Raw genomic sequence first — 24,545 nt, forward strand, 5'->3', positions numbered from 1 at the left:
CATATTCCTCAGCGCTGTACAATAAGTGGGTTTCATACATTGGACATACAAAGTAACATATAAAGCAATCAATAACCGACACAAGAGGTGAAGAGAGCCCTGCCCAAAAGAGCTTACAATCTACAAGGAGAAAAGGGTTGAGACACAAGGTGTAGGAATGGGCATGACCAGAGCTGTGAGAGGTGTGGCACAGGGTATTGCTTTTAGCAGCACACTGAGGGTATGTTAATCTAGATTAGGGTAAGATTCTCTAAATAAGTGCGTAGAGAGGGAGAGATTGAATAGATGAGTTAAGGCTTTGATAAGACAGGGGTTGGCATTGCGTAGAAGTTTGGTAGGAATGGGATCAAGCAGGCAGGTAGTAAGGTGAGAGGAAGCCAAAAGTTTTGAGACTTCCTCTTCAGTCACTGGGGAGAAGAAGCCAAGAAAAGACTGGGTAGCATGTAGGGAGGGAGGTGAATGGTTATGGGGATAAAGTTGTGCAATGTCACTTCGGATGGTCTCAATTTTATTTTTAAAGTGCTCTGCAATAACTTGAGCAGTGACTGTTTTTTTTAGAGAGGGAGTTATTGAGTGCAGTGAAGTAGGTTTGTTTAGCTTGGTGGAGGGTGGTGTTGAAGGAGAGCAGAGCAGATTTGTAGCAGAAATCTGACTCTGACCTTGATTTGTGCCAGTGGTGCTCAAGTGTACGTACGTGTTTTTGGAGGGATTTGGTATTAGCAGTGTGCCAGGGTTGGGAGTGGTGTGGGCCTCATGCGTTTAGTCTTGGCAGGAGCAAGCTCATTATGGGCAGTGGCGAGTAAGCTGTAGTAGACAGAGGTAGCCTGATTAGGACAAGAGACAGTTAGGATGTTAGAGTAAAGAGAGTCAAAGGAATAAAAGAGATGTGACGTGTTTAGGGATTGCAGATGTAGAGGGAGTTAGCGAGAGTTGAAATGTGAGCAAATTGTGATCGGAGAGAGGGAAAGGGGAGTTAGTGAGGTTTAAGACAGAACAACATTTTGTAAATATAAGATCCAGGGAGTTTCCATTGGAGTGAGAGGGGGAATCAGAGCACAGAGATAACCGAAAGGAGGATGTTAGTGAAAGGAGTTTAGAGACAGCGGGGGCATTAGGATTGTTAACAGGTATGTTAAGATCACCTAGTACAATGGATGGGGAGTCAGAGGAAAGGAAGTAAGATAGACAGGCAGAAAAGTTGTCAAAGAATTGTGAGGTTGGTCCAGGAGGTCGGTACATGACCGCAATGCGAAGCGAAACAGGGGAGCAGAGCCTAATAGAGTGAACCTCAAATGAGGAAAATGAGAGAGAAGGAGAAGGTGGAAGGACTTTACAGTCCTTCCAGGGGGGAGAGATAAGTCCTACGCCACCCCCGCCCTGTTTCCAGGTCTGGGAGTGTGAGTAAGGTGTAGACCCCCAAAAGACAGAGCAGCAGGTGAGGCAGTGTCAGTAGAGGAAAGCCAGGTCTCAGTTATTGGAAATAAGTTAAGTGATTTAGTGATGAAAAGGTCATGGATGGAGGTGAGTTTGTTGCAGATGGAGCTAGAATTCCAGAGGGCACAGGAAATTTAAACAGAAGCTTTGGGTATAGGGGTAAGGTTTCTGTACTTTAAAGGGGTACAAGGTGGATTTGGCTACCACAGGCGACTAATCTCCCATGGAAATACCTTTCCACAGGAAATAAAGTGAATCATTCGTGGGAAGGCATTTCATTCATTCATTTTCCAAAGTTGAGCGAAGCTTCCTCCTGCAGAAAACAAAGTGAAGCAATGCGTATGCCTTTTCACCAGTGATTCACTTTATTGCCGGTTGAAAGGCATTTTGGGGAGATTAGTCACTCACACTAGCCAAGATTAAAAGAGAAGGAAAGGTTAGTAAAGAGTTAATCCCAAGCTGCAGGCATACCTTCAGTTGTCTCAATAGTGCCCTTAAGTCTCCCCATACTTCACCCGTTCAGAAGATCAGAAGCCAAACAGAGAAAAAAAACGCTGAGCTGGGTAGAGAAGATTCCCATAATGCCTCGCTTTTTCCAAGACTTGAGGACTCGTTTCTACAGGCGGCGCATGGGCAGAGAGCAGAAGCGTCCGGTTGCCATGGCGACGCAGCGTTGCCGAGTTCTCTCACAAGCAGGAAGGGGAAGGGGGGGGGCGGGCTGGTGCTGCGAGGGAGATTGTTTGTGGCAGGAGTGGGGGTTTGTGGAGCTTGAGGGGGGTTTGTGGCAGGAGCGGGGGGGGGGGTTTGTGGAGCTGCAGAAACTTTGTAACAGGAGCAGGGAGCCGGCTTGTGCTTTTCAGCCCATACAGACACGCTGGATAAGATGGCGGCGCCGTTCACTGAAACAAGCATGTAAGTTCTAGTATGTGTATCTCTGTAAATCTTTCATTAGGCAAGCCAGGAATATAGCGATTTTACACAGCAATAGTAGTACTTTTTAATAGTGTGCTTAATAGATTTTGCCTTTCCTTCTCCTTTAACCACCGGTGATTAATCTCCCTGTTGGCCATAACCCCAAGGGCACTGAAACACGGGATGCTTTTTCACCTGAAAAAGCATCAGACAATATCTGTCCCTTCACAGTTGTTGGAATTGCTAAATTGCATGAGGCGATCCTGGGTATTGAAATAATGATGAGGAAGGAGGCATTTTAAAGCAATTACCTGGGGTCACTGCATGTAATGTGTTTTACATGCAGTGATACCAACAAATGTAAAGGGTAAGGTACTGGCAGGCACTTCACCTCCTGCCGAAGAGGAGATTTAAAGCCAACCTCTGTTTCTCTATTTATAAGGTTTTATTCTGAATGTAGTATGGCTATTTACCTTGAATTGCTGATAGGTACACAAAGGAATCTTCTTGATCTAGGTTTTCCAGAAAGAGCTGAAACAAAATTCAAAGTTGTCAGTAAAAAAACAAACAAACAAACAAAAAAAAAGTCCTCTCAAAAACAAAAGTGCTGGAGTTACCACTTACCTGCAATAGCTGCTCCTTGTGCTCCAGGGCCATTGGGTTTTTCTGCTCCAGAAGATGCGTTAATGTACGCAGGGCAGCTGCCCTTGTTGGTATGTCAGTATCACGAGCAGAGTTAAGCATCACCTTGAAGTTCTGCTGATCAGCAACTGGATTGTTTGTTTTCGTGTCATGCTTTGATTGCTTGTTATCTATGTCATGTGCCTTGGCTTTATCCTGACATGTCCTGTTGGGAAGCTGGACGGCACAATGTGTTGCTATACTGACCCGCAGGTCTTTGGCCAGCTCCTGTATAACCGGATCTAAGTGTGAGAGGGACACTCTTTCCAGTACCGGCAGTAACTTCTTTAAGTGCCCAAAATCACTGGATGTTAGCTGTAAAAACAGAAGTAGAAAAATTTACAAAGTGAATTCTCAATAAGCCAATAGAATTCCCAAATTATTTGTATGATTTAAGCATGAATCTTTTTATAATAATGGTGAATCCTAATTTTTGGACACTTAAAGGTACCAGAGGGCCCAGGGACAAGATCTCTTTGCCCCCTAGCTTCCCCTAGAAATTTGAAATTGTATAACCCTCAGATAGGTCAACCTGAATATAATATGGCAAGGAAAAGAAATAACCTGGGCTAAGGGCTCTGGCACACGGGGAGATTAGTTGCCCGCGACAAAACTCCCTGGTCGCGGGCAATTAAAACCCCCCCGATTTCAGTGAAATTGCAGAAGTTGCCTTGAGAGGAAACTTCCGCGATTTCACTGAAATCACGCCGCTGCGTATGTCATCCCACCGGCGATTTACATTTTCGCCGGTGGGATGGCGTTTCGGGGAGATTTGTCGCGGGCGACTAATCTCCCCGTGTGCCAGAGCCCTAACTGAGGTAGATGTGAGATAACAACTATGTAATAGGATAAACTGTAATAACAAAGAGGGGACACAAAAAAAGAATTGACTGATGTTTGCAGAGATCCTACAGCTGAAGAGTCTGCTGTTTCAGGGAAAGGCTTCAGTAGAGTTGTAGCAGAAAAAAGGGCTGATAGGGGTACCCCTGGCCAGGTGGACCAATGGCAAATGCCCTCTTTTGCCGCCTTATTGAAAACAGCCCTGTAGGTAACCAGTGACTGCTCACCTTGAAAGCCTTTGTGTGATAGCTCCCATTATTCAGTTCTTAATGGAAAAAACAATTGCTAAAAGAATTCTGTTTCATGGCTGGGGCAAGGCTGTGTGCAGCATAACCCTGTTGGAAGGCACAGTTCAAAAAAACTAATGCAGATGCCTAAAAAAAAATGAATATTTAGTTGTGCAACCCCATGGTATACATTTGTGCAGTGGGTAAAGCACACAAGATTTAGCTTTATACATGGGAAACATAATGAGCTGAATATAGCACAGGTTTTAATAAAACATTCTCTCCTTCTGTAGAGGATTTCTATCTGCATACTAGGCTAAGTAATCAGAGGCACATGGAAATTCAGGTGTCATACTGTTAACTATATGCAACCAATGTGTGAACCTAAATTTAGAAAAAAAAAGAATAGGTCTCACTGAGCTAAGCATAAAGACTAAATGTTATTTTGTTCAACATTTATTTACATCTTTATAAGTACAGCTTTACAATCTTTTTCTTCTATGTAGATCCACATAGCCAAAGAAGGGTTCCATGCTTCAGGCATCTCTACAAATGTCAGTCAATTATAAAAATTACAACAGTAACACTTGAAAATAGTTTTTAAATGATCAGACGAATGACAGCACACAGCTCTATGTAAGTTAAATAACAGTAATGCATTCTCCTGTGACTGCTTACTGTGGCATTTAATACACTTCATATGAAAAGAAAAACCCTCCTGAGTATTACACGACACATTTTTCCAAACGAAAAATCCTGTCAGTTCATGTCAGCCATATCTCTGACTCACACCTAGCTTGGTACCTCTCCCTCTGAGTAAAGGTTCTGGCAAAAACACAAATGCATCAGCAGGTAACAAAGCAGGGAAATATTACTGGGTTCAGCCCTTGTTCCAGGGCCCATACCAACTCCGAAGAGCACCAGCAACCATACTGTCACTGTTTCTTCTACTTACCATAACTGCTCCACCTAGCATAGCAGCCACCAGTCCCATTGCCATGCTTAATGTCTGAGAAGCTACAGTACCACCTTCAGAAAATGCTAAACTGGCACAGGAACGCTCCAATGTCACATACACAAATTCTACAACCTACATGAAGATATAGAAAAGTTAGCATGTATTTGCTACTACAGTATCTTCATAGCTGATTCTCATTCTTTCTTCACCTGTTGAACATCAGTGAAAATGGAGTCTGATATCTTCTCACACAACACAGACAGAACTTGCAGTAACTGCAGCTGCTTTTCCTGTGACTCATGAGACATGGCAAGCCTCCTCTCCAGATCCAGAAGATTAATACCATGGCAGGAAGCAGGCTCTTCTTGGTCTGTTCCCACACTGAGGGGGATCAAATTCTAAACAACACCAGAAAACACTCATTAATAAAAGTAAAGATGGTCTGTCTCAAAAATTTGCAGGACATTGTACAGGTATGCAACCTGTTATCCAGAATGCTCGGGATAAGGGATCTTTCCGTAATTTGGATCTCCATGACTTAAGTCTGCTAAAAATAATTTAAATATTGAATAATCCAATAAGGATTAATTATATCTTAGTTGGGATCAAGTACAAGGTACTGTTTTATTATTACAGAGAAAAAGGAAATCATTTTTAAAAATTAGAATTATTTTCTTATAATGGAGTCTATGGGGGATGGCCTTTCCATAACTCAACCTGTAACACTCAACTCGGTTAAATCATGTAACAGGGTGTCAAATCTGTAATTCACTAGAGGATATGTACAAATAATAATGGTACACAGAAGGGTGGAATATGGCAGCAGAGCTTTTATGCACTTCTCTATATAAAAACTTTCCAACATTAAGATTAGAAACAAAGAGGTAGAGTGTAATAAGAAGAGCTGTGTGCACAAAAGTCCTAGCAAGGACAGATGGATCAATCAGTAGTAACTGACTATCCACTTACTGACCAACCTGCACTGCTGCTGAAGCATGCACTGTTAAAAAGGCACCAAGATTGGTTTGGGGAGTATGACTCTATAGTATAAGCAAATTATACAGCTGTAATCCTTTTTCAATGTTACATATATTTGATAAGATATTTAATAGTGGAATTTATTTTCTCAAGGTGAATTTTTGTAGCCTAAAGCTAAAATATTGCAAAATCACTACAAAAATATAATTTAGGACATTTTAAGGTAAAAAAAATTACCCTATAAACCACCAAGGATGTCTCATTTAAGATTTACATTTTATTAAGTAAAGAGTATAAATCTCGTAATCTGATGTAAATGGAAACACTGGCGGAACAAAATTCGGAACTGCACGTAGTCATTGTGGCTGAGAGCCAATTCCCTCCGACGCACTCCTCTGCAGTGGAATGGATATCCAGCCAATTATATTTTATGAAAAGACATTTAGCTTGATCTCTTTCACACACCCAACAGCCACTGTATTACCCAAGTATTTCTGGCTTTATCCTACCTGTATCTCCTGTCATTTATTTTCTCCCTTTCCAGAGAAATCTCTTGAGATTTCCGGAGAAGGTGAATAAGGAATAAGTCACGGAAGGAAATCAGAAAAAAAAAATCAAACATATATATATATATATATATATATATAATAAACAAAAAATGGATCGCATCTCTCAGGACTTATAGCAAAATTTGTAGTTTATTAGGTGTGGAAAAAAGAACTGACGTTTCGGCCACTACAGCAGCCTTTCTCAAAGTTGCCAATGAACAATACATCTAAACTTAAATACCCTGTGTGGCGGGAAACCCGATAGTGACGTGTAAATATGACATATACACTCAGTGGGAATAGTGGAAAAATGTACAATAACAACATAAAAAATATACAATAACAACATAAGAAATACAAATCGCTTTCACATTGTGTAAAGACCATCAAATATCTTTGCAAATGCACATAATAAAGATATAAGCACTACTGTAACTGTGTCTCAATTCTTTAAATCGCGTATTACATTGTGACCCGCTTCCACTCATAAGGCGCGGGGCTATATCTATGGTATGCAAACATCTAATTGATCGGCCCATATTCATATAATGAAAAAATATATAGAAAAATAGTATGAAAGGTAATTATACTCAAGAGCATCTCACAAGGAAAGTGCGTTGCTTATTTTATATGCGCTGTATACTCCAATGCGCTTTGTGAATAAATTGTTGTGTATTACTTAGTTTATGCAACAAATTAACCAAAGTTAGGATTACAAAATAGGAAAAGTAGAAACCAAAAAGTGAAAGTTCTCTTAAGAAGCCCACTCACCATTTAGACCAGAATCTCCGCGATGCGTCACAATCAGTAGGTAATTGGATAATCTATTCAATGATAATGGGGAATGGATTCCCCTGCTTTTGCCAATGAATAGAATGCTGGGGAGTGTATTAATATCCTCAATACACCCCCGGATCCAAAAGTTAGGGCGGGAGCGTCGATGTTCCGGTGGCGCGTTGCTATGGACGTGCGAGCCCAGGTGAGGCTATATACATTCGTACAAAGGTCAGGGACATTAGTCCCTCAGCCAACAATTTGTTTCCTAGTTAGTAGTTAGGTTATCAGTGGTCACACACTGGGTCTAGGGACAAGGCAGGTCACACTTCTTTTCAGCGCTGCGGCTGGCTGTGTGAAGGCAGGTCCCATTCATTTCACCTTCGGCTGCTGTAGTGGCCGAAACGTCAGTTCTTTTTTCTACACCTAATAAACTACAAATTTTGCTATAAGTCCTGAGAGATTTCTTTCCTAGTTAGTAGTTAGGTTATCAGTGGTCACACACTGGGTCTGGGGACAAGGCAGGTCACACTTCTTTTCAGGCTGTGTGAAGGCAGGTCCCATTCATTTCACCTTCTCACCTTCGGCTGCTGTAGTGGCCAAACGTCAGTTCTTTTTTCCACACCTAATAAACTACAAATTTTGCTATAAGTCCTGAGAGATGTGGTCCATTTTTTGTTTATTATCTACGCTGGGGAGGACTGCACCCAGGCGCCCATTATTTGTATATATCGTGAGTGCTGATCTCCTTGAACTTATATATATATATTTAAAAAATAGTCCATAGCTTGCACACCATTTGCAGCAACAAAACCTGGGTGCTAGTACCAAAAAATGCACAGGAACAAGAGGACAGCACTCCTAGGATTTAAAGAATTGTGAGCAAAATGTAAATGCAAAAATAGAAAGGTAATAGTAATAAACCTTTATATTTTTGCATTTACATTTTTCTTTTTTGTAAACATGTTCTTCGGGTATCTGACTTCCTCTCTAAGAAAGTTCCTTCATTCCCTGGGCCAGAGTCTGCACAGCTCTCTCCTGCTTCCCCCTCCCACAAGAATACTAAGAACTCCCTCCCTTAGGAATGTGAGATCTGAGCTACCAACAGCTAGCTGCAACCAGGAAGCTACTTAAAATGGCAGCTGCTATATCAAGCAAACAAAAGATTCTAGAGCTGTTTACTCAGGTATGGTAATGCTTTCTTCAGAATAAATAGAGCGTTATAGGTGGCCTTAATGTGGCAAATCCAATGGGAGTAAAATGCCAAAATGACTTTCCTTCTCCTTTAAGTTAAACAACTGTGCCTGGCACAGAATACCATTTTTTTGCACTCGTGGGGATCCCTTTATTTTAATAAAGGTAAAAATGAGCTTGTTCTAACATGAGTAATTTGCCCAGTCTTATTTTAATTCCTCTAGGCAAAGACATCCTCTATTAACATAGTTACAGCGTTTACCATATAAACCTACAAGAACCACTTCTCCATTACTGAAATATTTGCTTGTGTTGTTGGGAATTCCAGGTAATGGGGATAAGTAGAGAGTAAATCTACAAAAGAAGGGACTTTTAGACCTCCCAGTAACAAAACACATCCTCATGCCCCACAAGTGTATTAGGTGGTTGTTAACCTAGCCATGTCCAATATGCCTATAAACCGAATCCCCGCTCCTGGATTCTGCCAAATCCCAAACCGAATAAGGTAATTAGGATCGGGAAGGGCTAAAAATTGGTGCGCGTGGAGCGCACGGGGAAAATCTTTTTTCCCCTTACCATTTAACCCTTACGAATACTAATTAGCATATGCTGATTCGGTTTGTTTGGCCGGGACCATGGATTCGGCCGAAATCGAATCCTTAAAAAAAAAAAAAAGGCTGGATTCGGCCGAATCCCAAACTGAATCCAGGATTTGGTGCATCCCTACTATAAACCATAAAATCTCTGTGCTGCAGCATAAAATAAATACAATTAAATTCCTTTTGCCCAGATCAGTTGTGCTACTAGTATAGTTTGTGTTCCCACAAGCTAATATTTTTGGATACATTTCAGTTAGAAGTATCTGTGCACTTCTAGTCACAAAGATGACATTTGTTTTAAAATATACTGTGTATGACATTCCACTATTTTGTTTAAAGGGGACCAACCACCCAGACATAAAAAGCTGTATAATAAAAGTCCTTGTCAAAGTGAAAATGAAAACAAAATAATTTTTCTTAACTAAAACATCCATACCTGTTTTAAAATCTTACCTGTCAATCATAAATATAGTTATTTTGTCACTGTCTATTCTGAACTTCCTAGATGTCACTGCACCCCTCATTCCCCTCCCTCCTTACAGTCTATAATTGTGTAGCGTGTGCTTGGGCATGGGGTTCCCCATTTGGTTGCATAAACAAAATTTTGGAATGATGCAAAGGTTGCCTTAATAACAGTGTTCACAAAATATGATTTTGAATTCCAAGACTGTGGATCAATGTTTTTTTAAATGAAGGGCTGACACCACAGAATCATCAGCAATTATTTACTCATTACTTTTTTAGCATACTTCGGCAGTGTTTTAAGCATGTAGGCGCAGAGATCATAATAAAGGACAGCATGGAAACCCAGATATATAAAAATGACATGCACCCAAAAAGGTGGAAAAAGAGGATTGCTCCAATATTTTAAATATGAAATCATATATCATGTTACCTTAAGGCATAGTAGAAAGAAATCAGCAGCCAAACCTCTGCTGGGACTGAGAGATAGCAGTTCCACCAGACACTCTGTTCTCCACTGCTCCCAAGACACTTTCTCATAAAGAGCATCATCATCATCGGCACTGAAAGATAGTAATGGTAGCAGCTCTTAATATTATCCGTTACAAAATATAAGCACTAACAGATCATTTTAGAACTAGTTCAAAAATGTTACAACCATTTATGCAATCTGAAAATCCATGTCGATGTCACTATATTAGGCACTACATTAAAGAGGCAGTTTATTTAAACTCACACTGTGAAATCATGTAAGCATATTAGTTAACATAAATTAACCATTTGTTCATGTACTTTCAAGTTCCCCAAACTAACAAAAATGCAGCATTGATGCTACAGCTTTCAATGTTTACCAGTTTAAATATAAAACAAATGTTTGCTTGTCAGAGCTTATATGAAAACATCTGAATTAGTAAATATTATATCAACATTTTTAAATAATTTTGCACACTAGGTATAAAAAGAGACTCACAAAGTATAATTATTTTAGACTTGTACATTATTACAAAAGTGCAATATAAAAAAATATTAATAAAAACCGTCCACCACAGTTTCTATTTTATGAAAAATGTATACCTGGGAAAATAAGTATTAATTATCTCATTTGACCAAGGTAAATCAGATTTGTACCCAGATTCTAATGTATTTATGTTGTGATGTGAACAGTACAAGTGTACCCTTTGCAAAAATATTCCACTTTGTGGTCGTGTTCAGCGAGTGCAGCTCAATGGAACAGTACAAAGGTGCCTTTTGCAGAATAATCCCACCTCTTTGCGATTCTCCTTTTACACATGTAGAGGCCTTTTTATCAAAACTCTAACACAGCACACTCACATTCTACTCATTATTATCAATGAGTCTGATAACCTTAAAAAAAAGATAAATAATAAAAATAAATAAATAAATGTTTGAATTTTGCTAGAACTTCCACTGACTTCTACATAAACTCATCAGCTTTTAGATGCCAAATGTTAACATTCAAGTTTTCTTGTGCTTCAACTTTCAAGTGTCAGAAACCTTAATAGCAATTTGTGAATTTTAGAGCAAATAAAAACAACTTAAATCAAGAAAAAAACTTGAATTTGAATGTTAACAATTCTACCTCCTATTGTGCAAAATGAATTAAATATTATACTATTATTTAAGTATTTAATGTGTCCATAACTTCATTGGGGGTTTGGTTATTATTCTGGTACATGCATGCATTGATTGAGACTGTAACCAAAACACTTCCAATTAAAAATCATATTGAATGTGTTTGCCACCACCTAGTGGCAAAAAAGATATAATTCCCAAATACATAAAACTGAAGTAACCAAAAGTCAGTGGGGCCCCATATCTCCAAAAACGTAGAAATTATGATCTTCTTTGCAGGGTCTGATTTATCTATGAATACAAATCTATTACATAATAACAAGCAATTGCTTACCTGTACTTTTCTCTCACTTTTACTATTGCTCCTCCATGACTGGCTGGTTTAATCTCAAAGTATTTGGGGAGACTGGGTAAGGAAGTATCAATACCAGACAACCCTGCCAGGGATGAGACCGCACACTCTCTTTCTGACTTGTCTAGGTACCAAAGTAATACATCTTGGCAAGGGGAACTAAAGGAACCAGAATGAAAAAAAAAAAATTAGACATAGAATATAAACAAAAACGGCTGAGGATCACAGAATAGGACTCATTTGGGAGCACCCCCCCCCCAAAAAAAGCAGCCTTTTTTGCACTTTGCATTCAGGTATGTGCAAACAGCGCTTGCTTCATTAGTCAGCACTGTATTAACGAGGGACAGGCGGGGGGCGGCATGTAGACATCTTCCCTCCCGCCAATGACCCTGGACTTTATAATGAGGTCCAAGGTGGCAGCAGCAGGATGCACATCCCACATTGATGCCCTGTCCTTATTGCATTATCACTGCAGGCAGCAGAGAGCAGCATCATGGGGGAGCTCAAGTGCTTAGGAAAGAAGAGCTAAGGGATGAGCTCCCTCTTCTGCAGCTGTGTTCCCCAGCATCTTAAAAGACCCCTTATATCACTGGATTACTTAGTAAAAAGGCAGTGCTGAAGTGTAATCAAAACTTTTGATTTCACAGAGACAACAGAAATTACTTAAATAGTAGGGAGTTGAACATTTAGTCCATAATTTTCAAAGAAGATTTTGTACTATGTGTAACAAGTTTAAAAAGCTCCACAGATTTAACTGTTTATTATAGCATCTCTGCACAGAACTAACAAAGTTGGATCAGGGGTGTCAAGACAGAAGAGACCATGGCATTGCTGCACTAACTAGAATACTGCTCTGAACTGAGGCGTTTTTCAGATAAGAGTGCACAGTCCCGAGGTCTGAGCAATTTTTATCACTGAATGATGAGGGCCTAACAAATTGGCTTTTTTTTTTTTTTAACTTTGTTTTTATTTGCATTTTATCAGACATTTCTGTTACAACATTTGTATTGGTATTTCACTGTACGTACATGTCTTTTAAGCAATAAAATGTTTGGGAAATGAAAACATTTCAGTTTAACATTTGTAACAAAACTTGAACTTTTAGCTCATACCTGCTTTCTTTGGGCCCTGTGAGAGTTAGCTTTCATTGTGGATAGTTTGCCAACATTCTATTTATTTTTTGGCTCCTGGGTTCCTTGGTTTCTTGATTTTGGAGGTTTTGGAGGTACTGGGAAGCTTCAATTAGGAGCGGGTGTTCTTTGAGTGTTTCTGTGTCGTACCATGTAGTTTGTCTGAATGTGTAGACTGCGAGATATCTAATAGATTGTGGTAGAGAGGATATGTATGCGAGCCATGTGTTAAAAAAAAATTTCAGTGTTTTGTTCTTTTCTGGTTGTCATCTCCAACCAGTCCATATAAAAAATATGATGAAGTTTTTGTTTTACTAGTGTTGTGGATTGGGTGTCTGGGGTTAACCACTGGTGTAACATTGTTTTCCGGGCTGCTGCAGACAGTCTCTCAGCCAATTGTTTTTCAGGTTTGGTTAAGTGAGTGTAGTTGTGCTAAATAATGCCCATTCTAAGTTCATTTGGAGGGGTTTTCCAGTCACCTGCATCCAATATGAGGCTACTTTCTTTCCAGAAGATTTGTATTTTTGGGCACTACCATAGATTGTGTATTAGATTGGCTTTTGGGGAGTGGCATCTGAGGCACTGGTCTGAGGGTAAGTTGCCCATTTCATGTCTCCTTTCTGGGGTGAAGTAAGAGTTGTGGAGGGTTGGTGTTGTCATGTCTTGGTATTTGCTGATGGGGATCAGTTTCATGACTCCTGTGTGTTGTTTTAAGATGTGTGTTGTATTTGTGTTTGGAATATCAGTTGTCCATTTGAAGATGTGTGATTTTTCATTATCAATGTTTATGAGGGTTCGGATAGTTTGGTAAATGGATGATGAATTTTGTTTTGCATTTTTGTCTTTCCAGATTTGGTTAATTGGGCTATTTTTATCTTTGTGAGTTGTTTTGTGCTGCATAATGAGTTATTTGCATACATAGGTATATGTGTGGGGTTGTAAATGGATATTTTTTAGTTATGTCGGTTTGGGATATAGTGGTAAGGTCTTTTCCTAGTTGGCTTTTTGATTTCCTTTTAATGCATCACCTGGCAAGTATGGCTATTGATAGAGTATGATTATAGCTCCCTTAAAGTTCTACCAAAAAGCAGTAATGGTTAACACTGCTAAAACTAAAGTTAAGCACACTGCTCTACAGTCTATGTGTTTTTTCTTTTACTTACCGCAAATGTGACACGTTTTGCCGGGCAAAACAATACAAGCAAAAGACAGCAGGGAGAACTTTATTAGTATAGTGCAGCAGAGTTGGAGTGGGTTTGTTTCCTACCACAAAGACCTGGAAAAAACAGCAATTTCAAAAGTTACATTACATTTTACTATTAACTGTTAACGACCAATATATAAAGTCTAAAAACTAGTGATAGGTATAAAACAAGGGGTTGCAGCTGGAAAGGGATTGCATTTTAAAAAAGTTGCATTGCTGCAACGCCAGATATTTTTGTGTAACCAGTACTGGTCTTATAATAGTAAAGACAGAAGTAATGAAAAACACAATTTTTGAACTGGTAGCATAATATAGATAAAAGATGAATTCTTAGGATGATAATGACAAATGTAACTACTTGTGCTCTTCGAGGGATGCTGTTTGTATTTTAAAATAATTATCACAATGCAGAAGATGAATGAAGAAATTAATACTTTACTTTCATGATATCTTCCAAGCATTGAGAAAGCTCATTTTCTGTCACCAGAGTATGTCCTGGAGCAGAAACGGATTCTATAATGAGAAACCAGCCAAAAATTAGAACTGGGTAAAGCCATTATACATTGGACTGATCACGATCTCATTCACTACTTTTATGCACTAGATTTGCCTACTGACTCAAAGAAGCATGTAAAGCTGCAGCATGTCAGAAAACGTGGCAAAAATTGTGCTTCCTTTGTGATTGAGGCAAAAAACTCACCTTGTGGTGCAAGGGTCCAGCGCAGTAGCGGTTCCAGCACAGGCAGAATTAGGTGTTTTTCTGCCAGCTGTGGCTCTGCCTGCCCAATTGCCAGAAAAGCTTCTGTGGCAACTCTTTGAAATTGGCGTGCTGTAAAAGGGTCCTGGATATGCAGCAGATCCAAAATCTAATTGGGGGAAAAAAGTGATTATCTTATCTAATCAGTTTTACAGTTATAGAACATATGCATTTCATTTTTGCCATTAGCTTGAAGGAGAAGTTGTAATCATAGTGTGTTTGCAGCCAAGTTAGTTTATTATTAACGATTCTCTGCTTGCAGAAACAGCCAGCATAGCATCACGCAAAAATCTTGTGTTGGCTTACCCACTATTGATGTAATAACACGTGCAAGACTGAGTGAAACGTGTCAGTGTCTTTGCCAAACATACCCTCTACTACTCAGCTACATTGGTAACACCCAATGTGCTTTACCATAAATGCTTTTTTATGGTAAATTATTATTGTCTTTGTTCTGGGGGTGGTAAGTTTTAGTGGTTATTCAGTAGCAATACCCAGGTACAATAAAACCCGTTTTGGGCAAGTTTACATTTTCATACAAGTCTGAGGGGCACATTTATCAAAATGTGAGTTTAGAGCTTAATACATAAAAACTCACCCACATTCTAAAGCTGGACATATAGATACACTAATAAAATAAGGTTAATATGATTTTCGGTACATGCATGACCTGCCAATCCTGAAATATCCATGTTATATGCACAGACATGCTGGAAACTTTCAGCTGCTGACACCAGACAAGCCTGTCAGTGTATAAAGCGTCGGCAATGAGGGTATATCATGTGACAAGACCACTCTAAGGGCAGTGGCAGATGAGGAGATTAGTCGCCCCGCAACAAATCTTCATTGCCGCGGGCGACTAATCTCCCCGCAATGCCATCCCACCAGCAAGAATGTAAATCGCCAGTGGGATGGCATACGCGTCGCTACAATTTGCCAAAGTTGCCAGAAGTTTCCTCTCAAGCCAACTTAGACTCTGTGCACAATGCTCAATATCATCTGATACCACAAAGATAGACTGCCAGTGAATTTAATGGAATGGTTTTTGGACGAAACACACTCTGGGATTAAAGTTCTTAAAGTCAATGGCAGTCTGCATGGGTGGTATTGAACCTTTTCTCACACTGTACAAATCTGAGAACATTATATATGTGGCCTAACCGATACATGTTGTTTAGGACTGTAAGCCTAAATATAATGTTAATAAGTAAGTTTCTTTGGTCATTTAGCAGGGATATCTCAACTCAAAAGGGATTAGGTACTTGATCAGGACACATTATATATACATTATACAGACTAGCCTGTAACAAAAAGTAGATTGTTAGCATGTTCCAATACCTGTGGGCAGACCTTTTGGTAATACTCCTCTACAGTGAGGGATTGCTGGGGGCAGGAAACTAGTATTCTTGCAATTGCATCACATTTCTCCCAGTTGCTGGAGGCAGCTTCTGCATCATGGCCTCCAACTGCACCAGCTGTAGTAACAGATAGAACCCTTTAATTACAGAGACATAATCATTGTATAAAATTAGGAAATAAAGGCAAGCATAGTATTACGGGAAGTAGTGATAGAAAATGGTGTGAAAGAGGGTAGGTCTCCAATTTATAGCAGATTATAGCAGAGTAAAGCAAGGTCCATCCAATTAGCTGCATCATTAAAGAGGACCTGTCACCCAGACATAAAAAACTGTATAATAAAAGTCCTTTTAAATTAAACAAGAAACCCAAATTCATTTTTATATTAACACATCCAAACCCATTATAAAGGCATTTAAAAATCCCAGCTGTCAATCATATATTGCTTGCCCCGCCTCTATGACAATAACTTTTGCTTTCCATTCTGCACTACCTAGATGTCACTGCACATCTCACTTTTCCCCTCCCTCCTTCTCATCTAACTGTGTAGCCAATGCATGGGCATGGGCATCTGGTCCCCCATTCTGGCACATAAACAAGATTTTGGCATGATACACAGCTTGCCTTCATAACAGTGTCCAAAAAATGGTGCCTGCCTGCTTGCTTTGATTGAGTAATTCCAAGATGGAAGGAAACAAGATTTATATTATTTATATAAAGTAAGTAAAGTTTATTTTGCTCAACTAACAATATAGAAAATAATTTGGAGTTATTTCTTAGGGTGACAGGTCCCCTTTAAGAAATTATGCATTCTGTTACTTCTTAAACACTCAGCCTGGCTAATCTGCAGCCCAGTCATATAACCTCTAATAGCAGACAACAATTGAGTACTTACCTCCAGCTCCTTCCAGGATCCCTCTGACAACTGCCTGTACACCATGTGGCTTCATTAAGCGCTCAGATAGCAGATGCCCAGAAAGACGCCGTAGCCAAGATGGGGCAGGAGCTCGCTTAGTTGCTTTGCCACTACAAGACTTTATCCCCTGGCGTGCAACAAATGTCAATAAATTGCATTATGGAAAAATCATTAAAATTTCACGGTAATTAACAGCAACATGTACCATATATCCAGCTGGGTGATAAAGCTCCCTGGCATACCTGTCTTGGGCCTCCTTGTAAGATCAGCAGCTCTCTGATAACCAGTGGCTGGTACACCTGATCAAGGAGACTTTTGAGAAACTCTTTACACTGGTTCCTTTCAGACTCTGTCAGATCCTGAAATAAAAGGTAAAAATGTTTTCTAGTGCCAAAGCAAAATGAAGCAATACTACAGTAAATCAACTACAACATATACTAAGCAGAAGAGCAGATCCCACCCTCAAGGTTACTTCTATTACCCTGGAAGCATACTCAAGGCCCAAAACCACAGACTGGTCTCAGGCTGTCAATAGCAATTTGTTACTTACCAAAGCTATATATATATATATATATATATATATATATATATATATATATATAGCAGTCCAAAGTGGGAAGCACACCTTAAAGAAAAAATAAACCTCGGTGCCAGAGCCATAAATTCATCAAACAGGTCAAGAATGTCGGCACTCATAGGATTTCCGTAAAAAGGCAAAGAAAATAAAGATTTCTTAGATGCAAGTGGTGAGATTTATTGTGTCCAACGTTTCAGTCCTTTTACTAGGATTTTCGTCAGGGAGTGACGAAAAGTCCTAGTAAAAGGACTGAAACGTTGGACACAATAAATCTCACCACTTGCATCTAAGAAATCTTTATTTTCTTTGCCTTTTTACGGAAATCCTATGAGTGCCGACATTCTTGACCTGTTATATATATATATATATATATATTTGAGTGTGTGTGATTGACCTTATCTAGCCATTTCTTATAAACATCCTTTTCTCACTAGTCCCATGGGGGACACAGGAACCATGGGGTTTAATCCCCCTCCATCAGGACGCTTGTAAAATAACTGAATTCTCCCCCTCCGCCCTTTTATAATGCCCTTCTCCAACCAGGTACTCAGCTATAATAAGAACCAAGCAAAATTATCAACATCTAACAGAATTAAAGATGATATAAAGTGGCTGAAAAGCATGAGAAAGTCCTCCCCTGTTTTATGGGAAGTAAAATCCCTTTTTCTCATATAGCCTGGGGGGCACAGGAACCATGGGGACATACCAAAGCTGTCCCTTAACAGGGAAGGAGAAAACAAATAACTCAGGAATTCACTATAAGCAATTCAGTTAAACTACTGATTGTAAAACTTTACATCCAAATGCCCCTCAGCAGAGGCAAAGGTATCAACATTTTGTAAAAGTATGTACAAAGGACCATGTTCCTGCCATGCATAGCTGTTCAGCAGATGCCATGTTCCACTGAGTGCTCGTGTAGAGCGAGCCGTAATCCAAAAGGGGGCGGTATTTGGAGGGACGTACAAGGTCCAGATTACAGAGCTTTCCCTCCTTGTCATTCTTAGTGAAAATATAGAATGAAGAAATCAAAATTTCCTTGTTTAAATGGAATGACTGCCTGCTTTAGAAGCTCCTTTGGAACCCTGAATCTTGGTGGGGGGAAGTGATGGAATTCGAGCTGATATCCTGATGTGATGGCCTCTATCACCCAGGGGTCTCCTATGGGCCTTGCCCAAATTCCCGCAAGGTTTCTTTTCCACGGACTGGAAGATCTGCAGGGGATGGCTCTGGCCAGTCATGCCAAAGATTGCTTGTCACTGGAAGACTTGGTTGAGGATTTTATAGATTGCCAGGTGGATTTGTCCTTGGAGGGATAACGTCCCCTGGAAGGAACTAGCTTTATGCATGTACAAAACCTCAGCCTTAAAGGAACAGTAACACCAAAAAATTAAAGCTTTTTAAAGTAAATCAAATATAATGTACTGTTGCCCTGCACTGGTAAAAGTTGTGTGTTTGCTTCAGGAACCCTACTATAGTTTATATAAATACCCTGCTGTGTAGCCACGGGGAAAAAAGGCGATAAGGCACAGGTTACCTAGCAGATAACGGATAAGCTCTGTAGAATACAGTAGTGTTTTATCTGTTATCTGCTAAGTGCCGGTGCCTTTTCTCCTTTGAATGGCTGCCCCCATGGCTACACAGCTGCATTCTTTATATAAACTATAGTAGTGTTTCTGAGGCAAACTCACCAGTTGTACCAGTGCAGGGCAACAGTACATTATATTGGAATTTCTTTTATACACTTGAATTTTTTGGTGTTACTGTTCCTTTAAGGTCCCCCACCAATCTCTCCTTGCAGATTCCATTAAGGAGATGGTCAGACCATGCTTCTAGTGCTCTTCCTACCCAAGCAATCAATATGATAAGTCGGAAGGCCACACCTTAAGAAGAAAATATTGCTTTAAGGAATCCCTTCAATTTTTTATCAGTGGCATTCTTAAAGGCAGAAGCATCCAAGACTGGTAATGCAGTACTTTTAGACAGGCGTGACACTGGAGCATACAAGAGGAGTGCTCCACCCCCTCCTTAGGAAAGGGATAGAGTTTTGCAAATCTTTTAGTAACCTAAAACTTATGTTCAGGAGTATTGCATTCTTCCTGGATGATGGTCTGCAATTGTTCATGGACAGGAAAGAAAATGGAGTGATCAGCAGACCTGCAAAATAGGCCCTTGGGCTTTTTGGACGTTGATGCAGGCTCCTCAACCTTAAAGGAACAGTAACACCAAAATATGAAAGTGTTTTAAAGTAATTGAAATATAATGTACTGTGGCCCTGCACTGGTAAAACTGGGGTGATTGCTTCAGGAACACTACTATAGTTTATATAAATAAGCTGCTGTGTAGCCATAGGAGCAGCCATTCAAGCTGGAAAACAGGAGAAAAGGCACAGGTTACATAGCACAGCGTTTTTCAACCACTGTTACGCGGCACACTAGTGTGCCGCGAGATGTTGCCTGGTGTGCCGTAGGCAGGGCACCAATGTACTAGGGGGGCACTGCTCTTGGCACCAATGTACTAGGGGGGCACTGCTGCTGGGCACCAATGTACTAGGGGGGCACTGCTCTTGGCACCAATGTACTAGGGGGCACTGCTGCTGGGCACCAATGTACTAGGGGGGCACTGCTGCTGGGCACAGAGTTAAATTTTTTAACATTTTCTAATGGTGGTGTGCCTCGTGATTTTTTTCATGAAACAAGTGTGCCTTTGCCCAAAAAAGGTTGAAAAACACTGACATAGCAGATAACAGATAAGACACCATTGTATTCTACAGGGTTTATCTGTTAGCTGCTATATAACCTGTGCCTTTTCTTCTTTTGAATGGCTGCCCCCATGGCTACACACCAAGGTTTATATAAACTCTAGTAATGTTTATGAAGCAAACACAAAACTTTTACCAGTGCAGGGCAGCAGTACATTATAGTTTAATTTCTTTGAAATATATACATTTTTTGGTGTTACTGTTCCAAGTACTTCAAGAACTGCTGTGATTAAATAGCCAAATTTGGTTGCCTAATCCAAGAGAGGGGAGGATTCCTCCCCTTAGGATGCAGAAGGGGATAACTCACCGTCACTGAGAGATTCTTCCTCAGAGTCGACAAGAGCAGAAGATCTGCCCTCGAGTTGCCTTTTTTCACACTCGCCCCCTTGGGTCTCCAGACCCGTTCTCACCAGTGATTCCTGTAAAAGGCCAGGGTGTGGGGATTATCCCACTGTGGGGGCTGACACGGAGAGTCCAGTACCTGCTGTCTCTGGTCCCACCCTGGGTGCTGAGGCTATTCCTCCAGCCATAGAATTCTTTGTGTAGGGACTATCTAAAGGCCTTTGTTGAGCTTCTTCAATTTTGCGAAGACACAATTAAAACTGAGTACTTGATGAGAAAAGGGCATTATATAAGGAGGTGAGAATTCAGTTTATTTACATCCTGCCTCCTGAGTGAAGGGGATTTAAACACATGATTCCTGTGTCCCCCTGGACGTAAATGAAAAATAAAACAATTCATATTTATGAAGAATATTTTTGCATGATAGCAACCTACCTTTAGCTTCTCTATAGTGTTCTGCTCAGCATTTTTTCGGGAAGGACAGAATCCAAGCTGGCATAGTCCAGCCATTAAGTCTCCCAGATAATGCGTGAGCAATAGGCTCCCCAATGATAACTGATGGGACACCTCCATAAGGGCTGAACAGGAAATAAAGAGCCTGCGTGTACGAATAGTTGGGGTTTCACAGGTGATGAGAGATCTGACAAGAGCACCAAATTCTGAACGTTGCTGAATAGGTAGGCCAACACCAGGCAGAAGATATGGGCAGATACCCAGAGATATCACAAACTGCAACACAGCCTGGACAATCTTTTGCTGTGAGATGCTCAGTGTGTCTGGGCTTAGAGCCGGAGCTACTTCAGGAGTCCTTGGGTTTGGTTTAGAAGGCTGGAAAGAAGCAACCAACTCAATCATACATTCCTTTAAACACAAAAGCAAGAGCAAAGCTTCTAAGGTGAACCTCCAGTGTGGCTCTGTATGACTACTGAAGCATCCTTCTAACCACTTGGTCTGTGCCAGCAACCTCATCCTCATTTTATTTAATTCCTTCCATTCTGGCCCATTCAAAATCTTATCCTCTAAGGTGGATACATTCAGCTTTAATGTGTTCAACAGGGTACACTGTTTATCTGTTTCAGGAGAGGCTTGACCAGAATCTGAAAAGACAAAAGCCATAACAAATATTTTAGTGTATTCTGTATTGGGAAGGCATTCTGTTGTAAGTGTATAGCTGAAGTAAATCTGAAGTATTAAAAGTAATGTGAAGACTGAATTAAGACTTTTTATTCAAAGAGCAATCAATTTGTTTTTTTTTTTTTCTCAAATATTAATATGCAGATTAGGGTGCTGACTCAGTTTAGTATTTGGGTGATATTTTGAAAAGTATTCAGTGTCTGGCCGAATCCAGAAATTATGAATTTGGTGTGTCCTTAATAAGAGTGCTTGTCTCTCAAAACAAAGATCAGCATCTCTTATACTGTATATAGAATACTCATTTATGCAATGAAGCAACAAATATTTTAGTCTCAATATTTAAAAGAAACTCTGTTCTCAGAATAAATGTTTTATTTCATATTTCAATTTTGGATAAAAAGGATTTTCTATAACTAATGGCCTATGTGGGAACACATTGCTGCCTTCCCAATATGCCACTTCCTTAAAGACGACATACAGTGTAAGGTAAAATCACCCTAATCTTGTAGGTAATAATGAATAAAACAGCAGGAGAAAATAGGTATTGAACACTTAAATGTTTTTTTCAGTAGATATATTTCAAATGGGGCAATTGACATGAAATGCCAGTCTTCAAATCTTGAAGGTTCCAGGGCCCTCTTCTATGAAATCTGATCTTCAGTTTTTTCCATAGATTTTTAATTGGATTCAAATCGGGTGATTGACTGGGTCATATTAGAAGCTTTATTTTCTTTTTCTGAAACCAAGTAGCCCCTTTACTGGAGATCCCAATGGATGTTCTTTGGTCACTGTCCCTGTTTCAAATAGGGGGTGGGCATGTCCTAACAGTCCCTGCCAGATAAACAGTAGGAAGCATTTAGCTAATTTCAGCCCTGCTTTAAAAGAGAAGGAAAGGGTTACAAGTGCGACTCTATACATACATAGGCCTCATTTCCCTGTAGCTGATCGCAAGTATTTTCAGAGCACTCGCCGATGTTTGTAAGCGCTCTTTATCATCTATTGCGGCCGCCATGTTGGATATTTAAATTAGTCCAACATGGCGCCGTGTAAGTAAATGCGCATGCGCAAATCTTCTCCCTCCCCCTAGACGCGAGTGTGACCTACTATACCCTACTCTAACTGCGCAAACACAGGCAGGGGCTTGCTAGTAAGATGCGCTCACAGTATACAGGGTCGGACTGGGCCAACGGGAAAAAATCCCGGCGGGCCCCAGCGGCCCAGACCCGACCCTTGCGGTGCCCCCCCTGCCTGACCGCTCCTGCCCTGACGCGATAATTTTACACACTTGGGGGAGGATGTCTGGTGGGGGGCCCTGCAAGGGGGGGTAGGGGGGCCCCTCGGGGGGGGCTAAGGGTGTGGGCACCTGCAGGGCCCCTGGGGCGGGAGACCAGGTGGGCCCTTCACCCCCCAGTCCGACCCTGACAGTATATTAAATGCGCATGCGCTTCCTGAGTAGCTGGTCCTGGTCTGGGTGCAGGAGCATGGAATTATGCTAAGCGTTTTTTCTTCCTGTTTGGCTCCTGATCATCTGAAAAGGCAAAATATGTGGAGACTTAAGGGCACTATTGAGAGAACTGAAGGTATGCCTGCAGCTTGAGATTAACTCTTTATTAGCCTTTCCTTCTCCTTTAAGCAAAGAAAAGATTCAGTTTCCTATGCGGTCCACCTAGTTGCTCAATGGTTCCTATCCCACAACACAGTGTGTTGTGTGCTGCCAGCACCCCTAAATGGCCTAGGAAAGGTGGCAGCAAGAAGTGGAACATATGGGCGGACCTAGTAGGGTTTTATGGGAATTTTCAATAAATCAGCCCAAAACATTCCTTCTATATTTATAGGCGTATAATGCACTGAAACATTCTTGATTTTTACAGTGTGTCCCCTTTGAGCCTTTACCATCTTTGGACCATTATTATTCTTATTATACAGCAATTATGTTTATTCTGCAGATAAACATAATGTAACCAAACATGGCACAGACATTACAATAAAGTGGCATAAAAAGCAAGAAATTACAACAGCTTGTGGGACACTTTATTAAGATGTCATTTTTACCAATGTGTTCTCAGAATTTCTATTTACATTTGAACGTACTTTTAAGTAACCACTGAACAAGCTTACTAAGTATTTACCATTATAGGCAACATCCCCACAGACACGGCTGAAGGGAGCTGCAGTAATATTCGCATGGGACAGCCCACATGGAACCAGAATACAGGGGACACCCTCCCGCATGAAATGCAGGCTTATTATGAGATTATAGAGCTGCGTCATGCCAGAGAATATTCAATGTGCAAATCAGTGCAGGCGCTTGCGGTACGCAGTTACCTCTCCAGCTGTCACCTCTTGGCGTTGTCAAAACTTTTAGCGCCTCAATTACTGTACTGATAGTCAAACCCTCCGCCATGTTCGAGAATCCGCCGGCTCACGCCTATTGCGTCATTGCTACGCGACAAATAATACATAGTAAGCGAACGTGTTTGTAGAGAGAGCTGAACACTGTGGTATGTGCGTGATAGTGCATGGCAAATGACTTCACTGTAATGTAAAATATAAAACTCACAGTCGCTTCAATCTCTTGAAAAGGACTAGCTAACTTTTTATTAGAGAGAATGAACAGCCAGCAGCTCTACGTTTGCTTTTTCACGGATGTTGTTCACTTATCTGGCCTGTAGAGGGCCGTTTCTAAGTAGTTCGTCAATGGTAAAGCAGATGTAAAGCCAAAAGAAGGCAGATAAAAAAATTGACATAGTTACATAGGGTTGAAAAAAGACCAGAGTCCATCAAGTTCAACCGAGTAAACCCAGCACACACAACCTATA

At 40.5% G+C, this 24,545-nt stretch overlaps 1 protein-coding gene across 1 annotated transcript in view; it reads right to left on the reverse strand.

The window, feature by feature from the left end:
- Positions 1 to 24,176, reverse strand: part of tango6 (transport and golgi organization 6 homolog) — a 40,216-nt gene extending 16,040 nt beyond the window's left edge. Inside the window, exons 1-14 of the mRNA XM_002936012.5 lie at positions 24,052 to 24,176; positions 21,028 to 21,689; positions 17,158 to 17,274; positions 16,895 to 17,042; positions 15,982 to 16,118; positions 14,587 to 14,752; positions 14,326 to 14,399; positions 13,846 to 13,958; positions 11,535 to 11,711; positions 10,041 to 10,170; positions 5,262 to 5,450; positions 5,050 to 5,184; positions 2,971 to 3,342; positions 2,820 to 2,877 (exon numbers count right to left, since the gene is read on the reverse strand). Coding sequence (XP_002936058.2) covers positions 2,820 to 2,877; positions 2,971 to 3,342; positions 5,050 to 5,184; positions 5,262 to 5,450; positions 10,041 to 10,170; positions 11,535 to 11,711; positions 13,846 to 13,958; positions 14,326 to 14,399; positions 14,587 to 14,752; positions 15,982 to 16,118; positions 16,895 to 17,042; positions 17,158 to 17,274; positions 21,028 to 21,689; positions 24,052 to 24,130 — 2,557 coding nt within the window. The 5' untranslated portion in view covers positions 24,131 to 24,176. The remainder of the gene's footprint in view (positions 1 to 2,819; positions 2,878 to 2,970; positions 3,343 to 5,049; positions 5,185 to 5,261; positions 5,451 to 10,040; positions 10,171 to 11,534; positions 11,712 to 13,845; positions 13,959 to 14,325; positions 14,400 to 14,586; positions 14,753 to 15,981; positions 16,119 to 16,894; positions 17,043 to 17,157; positions 17,275 to 21,027; positions 21,690 to 24,051) is intronic.
- Between the last annotated feature and the right edge of the window lie 369 nt (positions 24,177 to 24,545).

Source organism: Xenopus tropicalis, chromosome 4 (assembly GCF_000004195.4).
Source record: "Xenopus tropicalis strain Nigerian chromosome 4, UCB_Xtro_10.0, whole genome shotgun sequence".
In the NCBI taxonomy this organism is placed as follows: domain Eukaryota; kingdom Metazoa; phylum Chordata; class Amphibia; order Anura; family Pipidae; genus Xenopus; species Xenopus tropicalis.